Genomic DNA, 15,982 nt, shown 5'->3' on the forward strand with positions numbered 1-15,982 from the left:
CTCGGGGGGGTTTTGAAATTCGCTTTTTTTTTGGGGGGGGGGGGGTTTTTGGGGGTGGGGGGCGTCTCTCAGGGCCCCCCCAGCCCCTGCCCAAGCCCCCGGTACCGCACGGAGGCCAGGAAGGTCCTGATCTCCATCGGCTGCAGCCGCACGCGCCGAGGGTCCAGCCTGGCTCTGGGGGCACCTGGGGGGGGGGCGTGAGGGGGGGGTGAGACCCCCGGGACCCTCCCCAAAACCCCCCCCCCCCCCGCAAAGCCCCCCCCCATACCTGTGGGGGTGTTCCAGAGCAGGCGGGACAGGCTGGGCAGGGGCACGTCCCCCCCCAGGGCCATCTCCTGCACCGAGGTGACGGTGAAGGCCGAGAAAAGGGTCTGGGGGAGGTGGGGGGGGAGTGAGACCCCTCCTCAAATACCCCAGAGACCCCAGGTCTCCCCCAGAGACCAGCCTGGACTGGGTGGGGTGTGTGAGACCCCTCCCCAAATACCCCAGAGACCCCAGGTCTCCCCCAGAGACCAGCCTAGACTGGGGGGGTGTGTGAGACCCCTCCCCAAATACCCCAGAGCCCAGCCCAAGGTAGGGGCAGAGACCCCTCCCCAAATACCCCAGAGCTCAGTCCAGACTGGGGGGGGGTGTGTGAGACCCCTCCCCAAATACCCCAGAGCCCAGCTCAGGGTGGGGGCAGAGGGCAAAGACCCCTCCCCAAATACCCCAGAGCTCAGTCCGGACTTTGGGGGGGGGGGGTGTGTGAGACCCCTCCTCAAATACCCCAGAAACCCCAGAGCCCAGCCCAGGGTGGGGGGAAAGGGCAGAGACCCCTCCCCAAATACCCCAGAGCTCCCCCCAAAGACCAGCCCAGGGTGGGGGGGGGGCCTTTTAGAGACCCCTCCCCAAATACCCCAGAGCCCAGCCCAGGGTGGGGGGAAAGGGCAGAGACCCCTCCCCAAATACCCCACCCTAGGGGGCTGCAGGAGGGAGGGACCACCTGGAGCAGCCTCAGGACCCCCAGAACCCCTCACCTGGCACAGGTGACCCCACAAGCTCAGCCCCCCTCAGGCCCCATCCCCAGGTGTGCCCCCATCCCCAGGTGTGCCCCTGTCCCCAGGTGTGCCCCATGCCCAGGTGTGCCCCATCCCCAGATGTGCCCCATGCCCAGGTGTTCCCCATGCCCAGGTGTGCCCCATCTCCAGGTGTGCCCCATGCCCAGGTGTGCCCCATGCCCAGGTGTGCCCCTGTCCCCAGGTGTGCCCCATCCCCAGGTGTGCCCCCATCCCCAGGTGTGCCCCATGCCCAGGTGTGCCCCATCCCCAGGTGTGCCCCATCCCCAGGTGTGCCCCATGCCCAGGTGTGCCCCATCCCCAGGTGTGCCCCATCCCCAGGTGTGCCCCATGCCCAGGTGTGCCCCATCCCCAGGTGTGCCCCCATCCCCAGGTGTGCCCCTGTCCCCAGGTGTGCCCCCATTCCCAGGTGTGCCCCATCCCCAGGTGTGCCCCTGTCCCCAGGTGTGCCCCCATTCCCAGGTGTGCCCCATCCCCAGGTGTGCCCCTGTCCCCCGGTGTGCCCCATCCCCAGGTGTGCCCCTGTCCCCAGGTGTGCCCCATCCCCAGGTGTGCCCCTGTCCCCAGGTGTGCCCCTGTCCCCAGGTGTGCCCCATCCCCAGGTGTGCCCCCATCCCCAGGTGTGCCCCGTCCCCAGGTACCGTCAGGTCCACGGTGGCGGCCCGGGAGCCGTTCTGGCTCTCCCCCACCTGGTACAGGTGCTCCAGGCGCAGCAGGACGGCCCCGGCCCCGCGCGGCTCCAGCGACAGCAGGTGAATGTTGGGGGGCAGCGCCCGGCGCAGCCCCGACACCTGCGGGGACAGGGACAGGTGAGGGTGAGGGGGGAGCTGCCCTGCTCACCTGGTGCAGGTGACCCCACACCCACCCCTCTCACCTGGCACAGGTGACCCCAGAACCCCTCACCTGTCCCAGGTGACCCCACCAGCTGAGCCTCTCCCTCCTCACCCGTCACAGGTAACCCACACCCCCATTCCCAGGTGTGACCCCCCCCATTCCCAGGTGTGACCCCCATTCCCAGGTGTGACCCCCCCCATTCCCAGGTGTGACCCCCCCCATTCCCAGGTGTGACCCCCATTCCCAGGTGTGACCCCCCCAATTCCAGGTGTAACCCCCCCATTCCCAGGTGTGACCCCCCCCATTCCCAGGTGTGACCCCCATTCCCAGGTGTGACCCCCCCCATTCCCAGGTGTGACCCCCCCCATTCCCAGGTGTGACCCCCATTCCCAGGTGTGACCCCCCCATTCCCAGGTGTGACCCCATTCCCAGGTGTGACCGCCATTCCCAGGTGTGACCCCCCCATTCCCAGGTGTGACCCCCATTCCCAGGTGTGACCCCCAATTCCCAGGTGTGACCCCATTCCCAGGTGTGACCGCCATTCCCAGGTGTGACCCCCCCATTCCCAGGTGTGACCCCCATTCCCAGGTGTGACCCCCAATTCCCAGGTGTGACCCCCCCCATTCCCCACACCCCCATTCCCAGGTGTGACCCCCCCATTCCCAGGTGTGACCCCAATTCCCAGGTGTGACCCCCCCATTCCCAGGTGTGACCCCCATTCCCCACACCCCCATTCCCAGGTGTGACCCCCCCCCATTCCCAAGTGTGACCCCCATTCCCAGGTGTGACCCCATTCCCAGGTGTGACCCCCCTTCCCCCCCACGCTCACCTGTCTCAGGTGAGGCCCCGTGCCCGGTGCCAGCACCACGGTGGGCGGTGTCGCCATCTCCTGTGCCCGCGGCCGGTGCTGCTCAGGTGCGTCCCCCACCGTGTCCAGCAGCACCAGGTGCCGCCCCCGCACCACCAGGCCCCGCCCATCCGCACCTGGCTCGTCCAGCGCCTCCCCCAGGCCGCGGTTGTCGTCGTGGAGCAGCCGCCGGTGCACCTGGAGGAGGGGCGCAGGTGATGGCACAGGTGTGCCCGGAGTGTGCCCAGAGTGTGCCCACCCCTGCCCAGGTGTGCCCAGAGCGTGCCCACTCCTGCCCAGGTGTGCACAGGTGTGCTCAGGTGTGCCCAGAGTGTGCCTACCCCTGCCCAGGTGTGTTCAGGTGTGCTCAGGTATGCCCACCCCTGCCCGGGTGTGCCCAGGTGAGTTCCCAGGTGTGCTCAGGTGTGCCCAGAGTGTGCCCACCCCTGCTCAGGTGTGCTCAGGTGTGCCCAGAGTGTGCCCACCCCTGCCCAGGTGTGCTCAGGTGTGCCCAGAGTGTGCTCACCCCTGCCCAGGTGTGCCCAGAGTGTGCCCAGAGTGTGCCCACCCCTGCCCAGGTGTGCCCGGAGTGTGCCCACCCCTGCCCAGGTGTGCCCAGAGTGTGCCCAGAGTGTGCCCACCCCTGCCCAGGTGTGCTCAGGTGTGCCCAGAGTGTGCCCACCCCTGCCCAGGTGTGCCCTGTCCAGACCCAGGTGTGCCCTGTCCAGCCCTAGGTGTACCCACCCCTGCCCAGGTGTGCCCAGGTGAGTTCCCAGGTGTACCCACCCCTACCCAGGTGAGTACCCAGGTGTGCCCAGGTGTGCCCAGGTGAGTTCCCAGGTGTGCTCAGGTGTGCCCAGGTGTGCCCAGGTGAGTTCCCAGGTGTGCTCAGGTGTGCCCAGAGTGTGCCCACCCCTGCCCAGGTGTGCCCTCCATGGGGTCAGCCCTGCCCAGGTGTGCCCAGGTGTACCAGATGAGTTACCATGAGTTCCCAGGTGTGCCCAGGTGAGTTCCCAGGTGTACCCACCCCTACCCAGGTGAGTTCCCAGGTGTGCTCAGGTGTACCCAGGAGTGCCCACCCCTGCCCAGGTGTGCCCAGGTGAGCTCACCATGAGCTCCAGGGAGCCGTCCTGGAGGCTGCTGCCGCCCTGGGACCGATCCGTCAGCACCGTCAGCTGCACCTTCTGGTCCTGCACAGGTGTGAGGAGGGTGGGGCGGGGCTCGGGTGTGCCACGCCCACCTCCAGGTGTGCCCAGGTGTGCCCAGGTGTGCTCTGCCCAGCTCCAGCTGTGCCATGCCTGGCCCCAGTTATTCCCAGCTATACCCAGGTGTGCCCAGGTGTGCCCTGCCCAGCCCCAGCTGTGCCCCAGCTGTGCCCCAGGTGTGCCCAGGTGTGCACCTTGATGAAGATCCGGGTGTTCACAGGGTAGTAATTCCCGGCCACGGGCTCAGTCTGGGTCAGGTTCCAGGTGGGCCGGAAGTCACGCCTGGGGGGGGCAGAGGGGGGTCACAGGGGTCACCTGAGCCCTTGGGGGGACACCTGAGCCCCTTGGGGTCACCTGAGCCCCTTGGGGAGGATCCTGGGGGTCACCTGAGCCTCAGGAGGGGTCCTGGGGGTCACCTGAGCTCCTTGTGGTCACTTGAGCCCATTGGGGAGGATCCTGGGGGTCACCTGAACCCCTTGGGGTGGTCCTGGGGATCACCTGAGCCCTTTGGGGGGTATCCCGGGGGTCACCTGTTGCCCTGGGGGGGGTCACCTGCGCCCCTCACCTGCGCTCCAGCACCTGGCGCCCGTTGGAGTCGGTGTAGAAGCGCCCGGCCGTGCGCAGCGGGGTCTCGAACCTGCTGATCACCTCCTTGCCCGTGCCATCCCTGGCGTGGGGAGAGCACAGGTGTGACACCCCCCATAGCACAGGTGTGTCACCCCCCATAGCACAGGTGTGTCACCCCTCCCCATAGCACAGGTGTGTCACCCCCTCCCTTCCCATAGCACAGGTGTGTCATCCCCCATAGCACAGGTGTGTCACCCCTCCCTCCCCATAGCACAGGTGTGTCACTCTCCATAGCACAGGTGTGTCACCCCCTCCCTCTCCATAGCACAGGTGTGTCACCCCCTCCATAGCACAGGTGTGTCACCCCCATAGCACAGGTGTGTCACCCCCTCCATAGCACAGGTGTGTCACTCCCCATAGCACAGGTGTGTCACCCCCCCCATAGCACAGGTGTGTCACCCCCATAGCACAGGTGTGTCACCCCCCTCCCCATAGCACAGGTGTGTCACCCCCCCATAGCACAGGTGTGTCACCCCCATAGCACAGGTGTGTCACTCCCCATAGCACAGGTGTGTCACCCCCCCCCATAGCACAGGTGTGTCACCCCCCCCCATAGCACAGGTGTGTCACCCCCCCATAGCACAGGTGTGTCACCCCCCTCCCCATAGCACAGGTGTGTCACCCCCATAGCACAGGTGTGTCACCCCCCCATAGCACAGGTGTGTCACCCCTCCCCATAGCACAGGTGTGTCACCCCCCCCATAGCACAGGTGTGTCACCCCTCATAGCACAGGTGTGTCACCCTCCCCATAGCACAGGTGTGTCACTCCCCATAGCACAGGTGTGTCACCCCCCATAGCACAGGTGTGTCACCCCCATAGCACAGGTGTGTCACCCCTCCCTCCCCATAGCACAGGTGTGTCACCCCCATAGCACAGGTGTGTCACCCCCCATAGCACAGGTGTGTCACCCCCCATAGCACAGGTGTGTCACCCCCATAGCACAGGTGTGTCACCCCCCATAGGACAGGTGTGTCACCCCCATAGCACAGGTGTGTCACCCCCCATAGCACAGGTGTGTCACCCCCCATAGCACAGGTGTGTCACCCCTCCCCATAGCACAGGTGTGTCACCCCCATAGCACAGGTGTGTCACCCCCATAGCACAGGTGTGTCACCCCCCCATAGCACAGGTGTGTCACCCCCCTCCCCACAGCACAGGGGTCCCCAGACCCCTCCCCACGCTCACCCCACGGGGATGGGCCCCACTGTCCACTCCAGCTCCAGGTAAGGCTGCCCCGGGCGCAGCCGCAGCACCTGCGAGCACCACTGCGAGAAGTTCTGCTGCAACTCCTGCACCAGCGCCGTCTGCGGGGCGCAGGGAAACGCTCAGTGACCCCTGCAGACCCCTCCCCAAATCCCGGGGACGCCCCAGGGACCCCAGCCCACCTTGAGCAGGTGCGTGGCCGCGCGTTTGGCCACGGGGACGGGCGTGGGGGCGCCGGGCCGGAAGATGTAAGCACCTGAGGCCTGGGGGCTGAGCCCATCCCCGGCGCTGGCGTTGTACCTGAGGGGCCACGAGGGGTCAGGGGGGGTCAGGGGGATCCCCCCTCCCCACCTGGGACCCCTCCCCAAAATCCAAACCCCCCCAGACTCACCAGTAGAAGCTCTGGAAGACGGGCAGGGAGATGCCCTTGGGCAGGTTCTGGATCTCCAGCAGGTGCCCCGTGACGGGGTCAAAACGGACACGCAGGTGCTGGAGAGGGCGGGGGGGGACACACACAGGTAGGTGACCCCCTCCCCACCTGCCCAGGTCACCCAGTGACGCCCTCACTGGTTTAACTGGGAGCTGGGGCTCAGCCCCCCCCCCCCCCCAAATCCACCATGTCCCCTCCTCACCTCGTTCTCGATCTGTGGTTCTGGGTCACCTGAGGGCCCCCCGGGCGTGTCCCAGGTGTTCCCCGGGCTCAGCTGCTTCACCTCAAAGGTGCTGAAGCCCAAAGGGGGGGCCCAGGCCTGGAACAGGAGCTCCCCGGGGGCCCCCCCGGCGCCGCCCCGGAGCCACCGGGTGACACCGGACACCGGGACCACCTGGGGAGGGGGCGCAGGGACAGGTCAGGGGGCGCAGGGACAGGTCAGGGGGCACAGGGACAGGTCAGGGGGCACAGGGACAGGTCAGGGGGCACAGGACAGGTCAGGGGGCGCAGGGACAGGTCAGGGGGCACAGGGACAGGTCAGGGGGCACAGGACAGGTCAGGGGGCGCAGGGACAGGTCAGGGGGCGCAGGGACAGGTCAGGGGGCACAGGGACAGGTCAGGGGGCGCAGGGACAGGTCAGGGGGCACAGCAGGGACAGGTCAGGGGGCGCAGGGACAGGTCAGGGGGCGCAGGGACAGGTCAGGGGGCACAGGGACAGGTCAGGGGGCGCAGGGACAGGTCAGGGGGCACAGCAGGGACAGGTCAGGGGGCGCAGGGACAGGTCAGGGGGCACAGGGACAGGTCAGGGGGCACAGGACAGGTCAGGGGTCAGGGGGCACAGGGACAGGTCAGGGGGCACAGCAGGGGTCGTTTGAGGGGTACAGGTGTGCGGGGGGCTCACCTGGCTGGCCACGGGCCGGCCCTGGGGGTCGGTGACAGCGTACGAGGTGGCCCTGACCGGCAGCCGCACGGGCCAGGTGACATCCCAGGCCAGGGGGTTGTAGAGGATGACGGTGAACTGGGGAGGGGTCACACGGTGTGGGGAGGGGGTGTCAGCCCCTGGAGACCCCCGGAGCAGCCCCACAATCCCCTCCCAGAGGTGCTCACGTGGGCGGTGGCCTCGCTGAGGGGGCACACGCTGATGTTGAGGGCGTTGCAGAACACCAGGGGCTCCTTGGTGCCTCCCAGCAGGGACAGGGCGTTGGCCACCAGCACCTGGCAGGGGCAGCCAGAATGTGGGGAGGGGGTCTCTGGGACCTGTGCATGTCCCCCCAAGCCCAGCTGGAGCCCCAGGCAGGTGTGGGGCTCACCTGGCAGCTGTCCCAGCCCTCGGCCAGCTGCCGGGCGTAGTCATCGGCCACGTGCTGCCTCTCAGTGCCGGCCACGGCGTCGTGGTGCTGGGCCACGGCCACGGCCTCACCTTGGGCAGGTGAAAAAGGGGTGTTAGAGGGGTCAGGGGGGTCCCCAGGTCCCCTCCAGGTGTCCCCAGGTACTCACGGAGCACCGAGCTGTCCCCGGGCCCGTAGGGACCGTCCCGCACTGAGGGCCCTGCCAGGGTTTCCAGCTGGCTGCAGACCTGGGGGAGTGGAATTGGCGCTCGAGGGGGGTCCCCAAGACCCGCAGGGGTCCCCCAGGTGTGTCCCCCACCCGCAGGGGTCCCCCAGGTGTGTCCCCCACCTGCAGGAAGCCGCTGCTGAGGCGCTCGTAGCCCTTGAAGGCTGGGCGGCTGCTGAAGTAGCCGGTCCAGAACTGGTGGGGTCCATCCGAGTAGGGGAAGAAATCGTCCGTCTTGAGGGGCCTGGGGGGGGGACACAGCCCGGCTGTCTGTCCGTCTGTCTGTCCGTCCGTGCCCCCCGGGCCCCTCGGCCCCGCCCTCACCAGGTGAGGTTGGCGCGGTGCAGCTCCCGCAGGTAACAGGAGGGGGTGGAGTACAGGGCGTGGACGCGGCTGCCGTTGGCTTGCTGGGGACAGAGGGACATCAGGGGGGGGTCTGGGGACACCAGGAAGGGTCTGGGGACACCACGGGGGGGTCTGGGGACAGCCCCTCACCCGGGCGTTGGCGTGGGCAATGAGCTTGTCCAGGTTCTTGAACCACAGGTGGGCGTTCTCGTAGTGGAAGTCGGAGCCCATGGTCATGAGGATGTGGTTGGTGCGGTACTGCTGGGCCTGGGGAGGGGGACACGGCTTGGGACCCCCGCCCCAAGGGGACGGGGACATCCAAAAACCCATCCCAGGGGACAGGGACAGCCAGGGATCCCATCCTGGGGGGACAGGGGCACCCAAAAAACCCATTCCAGGGGGACAGGGACATGTGGGACACCCAGGGATCCCATCCCAGGGGGACAGGGACCTTTGAGAACCTCACCCCAGGGGACAGGGACACCCAAAAAACCCATCCCAGGGGACAGGGACAGCCAGGGATCCAATCCCAGGGGACAGGGACACCCAAAAATCCCATCCCAGGGGGATAGGGACAGTCAGGAATGCACCCCAAGACCCCCAGAAATCCCATCCCAGGGGACAAGGACACCCGGGGATCCCACCTCAGGGGGATAGGGACACCCAAATCCCATCCCAGGGGACAAGGACACGCAGGAACCCCATCCCAAAGGACAGGGACACCTGGGACCCCCCTTCCCAAGGGGACAGGGACACCTGGAACCCCCTCCCCAGGAGGACAGGGACCTTTGTGACCCCCCCAGGTGTCCCCTCTGTGTCCCCTGTCAGGACCTGGGTGGAAGGAGGTGACCCCAGGGACCTTTGTGACCCCCCCAGGTGTCCCCTCCGTGTCCCCTGTCAGGACCTGGGTGGCCGCAGCCTGCAGGAACGAGGTGACCACGGCGTCCACGTTGCGCTCGGGGCCGTCCCCGTCCACCACGGGGGGGTCGGTGCAGAGCTGGTCCCAGCACAGCCCCGCGGGGGGGTTGTACACGTTGGGCAGGATCCCTGGGGACAGCGGTGTCACCGGGGCTGGGGACAGGGCTGGGATGGGGGACAGGGCTGGGACAGGGCTGGGACAGGGGACAGGGCTGGGACAGGAGGGAGGGTCCCAGAGGCAGTCTGGGGGTCCCAGGGGCAGTTTGAGGGTCCCAGGGCAGTTTGAGGGTCCCAGGGGCAGTTTGAAGATCCCAGGGGCAGTCTGGGGGTCCCAGGGGCAGTTTGAGGATCCCAGGGCAGTTTGGGGGTCCCAGGGGCAGTTTGAGGATCCCAGGGGCAGTTTGGGGGTCAGGGGGCAGTCTGGGGGTCCCGGGGGCAGTTTGAGGATCCCAGGGCAGTTTGGGGGTCCCAGGGGCAGTTTGGGGGTCCCAGGAGCAGTTTAAGGGTCCCGGGGGCAGTTTGAGGGTCCCAGGGACTGTTTAAGGGTCCCAGGGGCAGTCTGGGGGTCACTGTCAGGGGGTCCCGGGGGCAGTCTGGGGGTCACTGTCAGGGGGTCCCAGGGGCAGTTTGGGGGTCCCAGGGGCAGTCTGGGGGTCCCAGGGGCAGTCTGGGGGTCACTGTCAGGGGGTCCCAGGGTCAGTTTGAAGATCCCAGGGGCAGTCTGGGGGTCCCAGGGGCAGTCTGGGGGTCCCAGGGGCAGTTTGGGGGTCCCAGGGGCAGTTTAAGGGTCCCAGGGGCAGTCTGGGGGTCCCAGGGGCAGTTTGGGGGTCCCAGGGGCAGTTTAAGGGTCCCAGGGGCAGTCTGGGGGTCCCGGGGGCAGTCTGGGGGTCCCGGGGGCAGTTTGGGGGTCACTGTCAGGAGGTCCCAGGGGCAGTCTGGGGGTCCCGGGGGGGTCACCAGTGAAGATGTCAGCCCGGGGGGGCTCCAGGCTGTCGCTGCCCCTCCAGATCAGCTCCAGCTCCCGGCGCTGCTGCCGAGCCCTCTTGTCCTGGTGATCCACACGGCCCAGGAACAGCCCATCATAGCCCATCTGGGGGGAACGGGGTCATGGGGGTCCCCAAATCCCCATCTGGGGGCACTGGGGTCATGGGGGTCCCCAAAACCCCATCATAGCCCATCTGGGGGGAACGGGGTCATGGGGGTCCCCAAATCCCCATCTGGGGGAACGGGGTCATGAGGGTCCCCAAAACCCCATCTGGGGGGGAATGGGGTCATGGGGGTCCCCAAATCCCCATCTGGGGGGCGCTGGGGTCATGGGGGTCCCCAAATCCCCATCTGGGGGGAACGGGGTCATGGGGGTCCCCAAATCCCCATCTGGGGGGCACTGGGGTCATGGGGGTCCCCAAATCCCCATCGTAGCCCATCTGGGTGCACTGGGGTCATAGGGGTCCCCAAAACCCCATCTGGGGGGCACTGGGGTCATGGGGTCCCCAAAACCCCATCTGGGGGGCACTGGGGTCATGGGGGTCCCCAAATCCCCATCTGGGGGGAACGGGGTCATGGGGGTCCCCAAATCCCCATCTGGGGGGCACTGGGGTCATGGGGGTCCCCAAATCCCCATCATAGCCCATCTGGGGGGCACGGGGTCATGGGGGTCCCCAAATCCCCATCTGGGGGGGAATGGGGTCATGGGGGTCCCCAAAACCCCATCACAGCCCATCTGGGGGGCACAGGGGGCACTGGGGTCATGGGGCTCCCCAAGGCGGGGGGGGCTGAGGGATCCTGAGGGTGATTTGGGGATCCCGGGAATGTTTGGGAAGCTCGGGGGAGGTTTGGGGTTGCCGGGGAAGGTTTGGGGATACCCGGGAAGGTTTGGGGGTGCAGGGGAAGCTCGGGGGGTGCAGGGGAAGGTTTGGGGGTGCAGGGGAAGCTCGGGGGGTGCAGGGGAAGGTTTGGGGGTGCCCGGTGGGGGTCCCGGGGTGCTCAGGAAGGTTTGGGAAGCTCTGGGGATGCAGGGGAAGCTCTGAGGAGGTTTGGGGGGGCAGGGGGAGGTTTGGGGAGGTTTGGGGGTGCAGGGGAAGCTCTGGGGGTGCAGGGGAAGGTTTGGGGGTGCAGGGAAAGCTCTGGGGAGGTTTGGGGGTGCAGGAGGAGGTTTGGGGGTGCAGGGGAGGTTTGGGGGTACCCGGGAAGGTTCGGGGGTGCAGGGGGAGGTTTGGGGGTGCAGGGGAAGCTCGGGGGAGGTTTGGGGGTGCAGGGGAAGCTCTGGGGGTACCTGGGAATGTTCGGGGGTGCAGGGGAGGTTTGGGGGTGCCCAGGTCGCGGTCCCGGGGTGCCCGGGAAGGTTTGGGGGTGCCCGGAGGGGGGTCCCGGGGTGCCCAGGAAGGTTTGGGAAGCTCTGGGGAGGTTTGGGGGTGCCAGGGAAGGTTCGGGGGTGCAGGGGAAGGTTTGGGGGTGCAGGGGATGCTCGGGGGAGGTTCGGGGGTGCAGGGGGAGGTTTGAGGGTGCAGGAGGAGGTTTGGGGGTGCAGGGGAAGCTCGGGGGAGGTTTGGGGGTGCAGGGGAAGCTCGGGGGAGGTTTGGGGGTGCAGGGGAAGCTCTAGGGTTGCAGGGGAGGTTTGGGGGTGCCCAGGTCGCGGTCCCGGGGTGCCCAGGAAGGTTTGGAAAGCTCTGGGGAGGTTCGGGGGTGCAGGGGAAGCTCTGGGGAGGTTCGGGGGTGCAGGGGAGGTTCGGGGGTGCAGGGGAAGCTCTGGGGAGGTTCGGGGGTGCAGGGGAGGTTTGGGGGTGCAGGGGAAGCTCGGGGGAGGTTCGGGGGTGCAGGGGAAGGTTTGGGGGTGCAGGGGAAGCTCGGGGGAGGTTTGGGGGTGCAGGGGAGGTTTGGGGAGGTTTGGGGGTGCCAGGGAAGGTTCGGGGGTGCAGGGGAGGTTTGGGGGTGCCCCACCTGCGCGAAGGTGGCCGCCAGCTCCCGGGCGTGGCCGAAGGGGTCGATCTGCCAGGCCACGCGGGGGGAGCCGCAGGCCCCGAAGAGGCGGCGCAGGAAGCGCCGGCCCAGGCTCAGCTGCTCCAGGGCCCCCCGGTAGTGAGCGGCAGCCTCGTCGCTCATGCACCAGCCCCCCCCGACCAGCTCCAGCCTCCCTGGGGGCACAGAACCCCAAAAGCCCCTCAGGAGGGGACCCTGAAACTCCAAAATCCACTCAGGAGGGGACCCTGAGCCCCAAAAGCCCCTCAGGAGGGGACCCTGAAACTCCAAAATCCACTCAGGAGGGGACCCTGAGCCCCAAAACCCCCTCAGAAGGGACCCTGAGCCCCAAAATCCACTCAGGAGGGGACCCTGAGCCCCAAAACCCCCTCAGAGGGGACCCTGAGCCCCAAAACCCCCTCAGGAGGGGACCCTGAAACTCCAAAATCCCCTCAGAGGGGACCCTGAACCCCAAAATCCAGTCAGAGGGGACCCTGAGCCCCAAAATCCACTCAGGAGGGGACCCTGAGACCCAAAATCCACTCAGGAGGGGACCCTGAAACTCCAAAATCCACTCAGGAGGGGACCCTGAGACCCAAAATCCACTCAGAGGTGACCCTGAAAATCCAAAATCTACTCAGAGGGGACCCTGAGCCCCAAAATCCACTCAGAGGGGACCTTGACACCCCAAAATCCCCTCAGAGGACACAGCGCCCCAAAATCCCAGACCCCCAATGCCCCTCCCATTCCCTCCCAGTGTCCCCAGTTCCCCTCCCAGTGCCCCCAATGTCCCTCCCAGTGTCCCCAGTTCCCCTCCCATTCCCTCCCAGTGCCCCCAATGCCCCTCCCAGTGTCCCCAGTTCCCCTCCCAGTCCCTCCCAGTCGCTCCCAGTCGCTGCCAGCCCCCCGTACCCTGCTGCACCAGCTCCCTGACCAGCCTGCGCGTGGCCGGGTCCTGCTGCTGCCACCAGCGCGCCAGGAACGCCACCTCAGCATAGACAAAGCGGCGGGAGGGGACAGCGGCCAGGTGGGCGACCACCGAGTCCAGGATGTACTGAACACCTGCATGCTGGTCCTTGTTCCTCACTGGGGACAGGGGGACACGGGGTCACCCCAAAACCGGGCTGGGGACACCTCAGAACCGGGCTGGGGACACCCCAAAACCGGGCTGGGGACACCCCAAAACCGGGCTGGGGACACCTCAGAACCGGGCTGGGGACACCTCAGAACCGGGCTGGGGACACCCCCAAAACCGGGCTGGGGTCACCCCAAAACCGGGCTGGGGACACCCCCAAACCCGACTGGGGACACCCCCAAACCGGGCTGGGGACACCCCAAACCGGACTGGGAACACCCCAAAACCGGGCTGGGGACACCCCCAAAACGGGGCTGGGGACACCCCAAAACCCGACTGGGGACAACCCAAAACCCTGGGGTGGGGACACCTCAGAACCAGGCTGGGGACACCTCAAAACCGGGCTGGGAACACCCCAAAATCCGACTGGGGTCACCCCAAAACCAGGCTGGGGACATCCCAAAACCGGACTGGGGACACCCCAAAACCCGACTGGGGACACCCCAAAACCGGGCTGGGGACACCCCAAAACCGGGCTGGGGACACCTCAGAACCGGGCTGGGGACACCTCAGAACCGGGCTGGGGACACCCCCAAAACCGGGCTGGGGACACCCCAAAACCGGGCTGGGGACACCTCAGAACCGGGCTGGGGACACCTCAGAACCGGGCTGGGGACACCCCAAAACCGGGCTGGGGTCACCCCAAAACCGGGCTGGGGACACCCCCAAACCCGACTGGGGACACCCCCAAACCGGGCTGGGGACACCCCAAACCGGACTGGGAACACCCCAAAACCGGGCTGGGGACACCCCCAAAACGGGGCTGGGGACACCCCAAAACCCGACTGGGGACAACCCAAAACCCTGGGGTGGGGACACCTCAGAACCAGGCTGGGGACACCTCAAAACCGGGCTGGGAACACCCCAAAATCCGACTGGGGTCACCCCAAAACCAGGCTGGGGACATCCCAAAACCGGACTGGGGACACCCCAAAACCCGACTGGGGACACCCCAAAACCGGGCTGGGGACACCCCAAAACCGGGCTGGGGACACCCCAAAACCCGACTGGGGACAACCCAAAACCGGGCTGGGAACACCCCAAAACCCGACTGGGGACACCCCAAAACCCGACTGGGGACAACCCAAAACCCTGGGGTGGGGACACCTCAGAACCAGGCTGGGGACACCTCAAAACCGGGCTGGGAACACCCCAAAATCCGACTGGGGTCACCCCAAAACCAGGCTGGGGACATCCCAAAACCGGACTGGGGACACCCCAAAACCCGACTGGGGACACCCCAAAACCGGGCTGGGGACACCCCAAAACCGGGCTGGGGACACCCCAAAACCCGACTGGGGACAACCCAAAACCGGGCTGGGGACACCTCAGAACCGGGCTGGGGACACCCCAAAACCGGACTGGGAACACCCCAAAACCGGGCTGGGGACAACCCAAAACCCTGGGATGGGGACACCCCAAAACCCGACTGGGGACAACCCAAAACCCTGGGGTGGGGACAAGGGGTCACCTCAAAACCCCAGGGATGGGGGCACTGGGTGACCCCAAAACCCCAGGGTGAAGGCACCAGGTCACCCCAAAACCCCGGGCTGGGGACACAGGGACAGCTTGGGGGTACTGGGTGACCCCAAAACCCCTGGGCTGGGGACATGGGGACACCGGGTCACCCCAAAAGCCCGGAGCAGGGCTGGGGACACGGGGACAGCTTGGGGACAGGGGCCATGCCCGGGGTGGTCCCGGGAGCGTGCTGGCCCCAGAGGGGACACGCACAAAGTGCCACGTGGCAAACCCAAGGTGACAAAGGGCAGCTCCAGGGGTCACTCAGTGTCCCCCTGCCACGTCACCCCCCCGTCAGGTGTCACCACCCCCACCCGCACAGCAGCCCTGGGGACCTCCCGCTCCCCCGGTGTCCCCACGCACCCCCATAGTAATACTGATCCACCGTCTTGAGCCAGCCCACGTCGTCGTGCGAGTGCGGCACCAGGTGCACGTTCAGCATGTCCGGCCGGGTCGGGGGGCACGACTGGGGGGGTTCGGGGGGGCTCGGACCGGGTCAGGGCCCGCGGCACCCCCCGGAACCCACCGGGATCCCCCCCCGGTGTGGCCGTTGAGCTCCGGAAGCGGTTGCACAACCAATGCTCCCAGTTCCCGTTTCCTCAGCCGTCCCCAGGCCGTCCCAGCGCTCCCAGTTCGCCCAGTTCCCGTTCCCTCAGACCGCCCCGGTTCCCCCCTCAGCGCTTCCCGGTGCCCCCAGCCTATGGCAGCGCCCGTTATCCAGCCCCCACCACCTGGCCCATGTTCCCAGGGCAGTCCCGGGGCCCCCAGCCCGTGTGTCCCGGGTGTCCCGGTCCCACCTGGTACCCGCAGCCCGCGGCCGCCCCGCTCAGGAGCAGCAGCAGCGGCAGCGCCGCCGCCCCGGGCACCGCCATGACACCCGCGCTCACGTGACCGCGCCCTCACATGACACGCAGGATCGCCCCGCCCCTCAGTGTGCGGCAGCCAATGGGTGGCTGGGAAGAGGGGCTGTGGTCACTCCCCGCGTTCTGATTCGCTGATGCGGCTCCAGGGGGCGGAGCGTAAGGAGGGCAGGACGGGGCCGACAACATAAGGGAGCCAATGAGAAGGAGGAGAGGGCGTGATTGACAGCTCGCTGGGACGGCGTTTGCAACGGCGGCAAACGACCAGTGGCCAATGAACAGCGGCGGCTCCCGAGGCCCCGCCCGCGACGAGTCCCCCTCAGAGCCCCCTCAGAGCTCTTAAATCATCTCAGACCCTCCGAGTCCCCTCAGAACCCTCTTAAAGCCCTCTCACAGCCCCCTCAAACCCTCTGAGCCCTCTCGGAGCTCCTGAATCTCCACATAGCCTACTCAGAGCCCCTTAAGAGTTCCCCCAGAGTCCCCTCAGACCTCCC

The 15,982-nt window shown here is 67.3% G+C and overlaps 1 protein-coding gene across 1 annotated transcript; it reads right to left on the reverse strand.

Moving 5' to 3' along the window:
* Position 1: 1 nt before the first annotated feature.
* MAN2B1 (mannosidase alpha class 2B member 1) lies at positions 2 to 15,783 on the reverse strand. The gene is made up of 24 exons (XM_036400089.2): positions 15,426 to 15,783; positions 14,992 to 15,094; positions 12,888 to 13,061; positions 11,958 to 12,151; positions 9,978 to 10,110; positions 9,007 to 9,149; positions 8,253 to 8,369; positions 8,082 to 8,164; positions 7,881 to 8,001; positions 7,701 to 7,779; positions 7,514 to 7,623; positions 7,311 to 7,418; positions 7,105 to 7,221; positions 6,406 to 6,597; positions 6,165 to 6,262; positions 5,956 to 6,073; positions 5,756 to 5,874; positions 4,507 to 4,608; positions 4,136 to 4,223; positions 3,846 to 3,926; positions 2,719 to 2,934; positions 1,697 to 1,846; positions 269 to 371; positions 2 to 184 (listed from the first exon to the last, which is right to left on the reverse strand). Exons 1-24 carry the CDS (start codon positions 15,498 to 15,500, stop codon positions 69 to 71), a joined length of 2,940 nt encoding a protein of 979 aa, XP_036255982.1. The 5' UTR covers positions 15,501 to 15,783; the 3' UTR covers positions 2 to 68.
* Between the last annotated feature and the right edge of the window lie 199 nt (positions 15,784 to 15,982).

This window comes from Molothrus ater, chromosome 36 (genome assembly GCF_012460135.2).
Source record: "Molothrus ater isolate BHLD 08-10-18 breed brown headed cowbird chromosome 36, BPBGC_Mater_1.1, whole genome shotgun sequence".
Taxonomy (NCBI): domain Eukaryota; kingdom Metazoa; phylum Chordata; class Aves; order Passeriformes; family Icteridae; genus Molothrus; species Molothrus ater.

Coding starts and splice junctions, on each gene's coding strand:
- MAN2B1 (XM_036400089.2), bottom strand. CDS start 15,500: ATGGCGGTGCCCGGGGCGGCGGCGCTGCCGCTGCTGCTGCTCCTGAGC. Junction 12,152..12,887: donor CAGGGAGCTGGTGCAGCAGG/GTACGGGGGGCT, acceptor CTGTGCCCCCAG/GGAGGCTGGAGCTGGTCGGG. Junction 7,624..7,700: donor CGGGGACAGCTCGGTGCTCC/GTGAGTACCTGG, acceptor CACCTGCCCAAG/GTGAGGCCGTGGCCGTGGCC.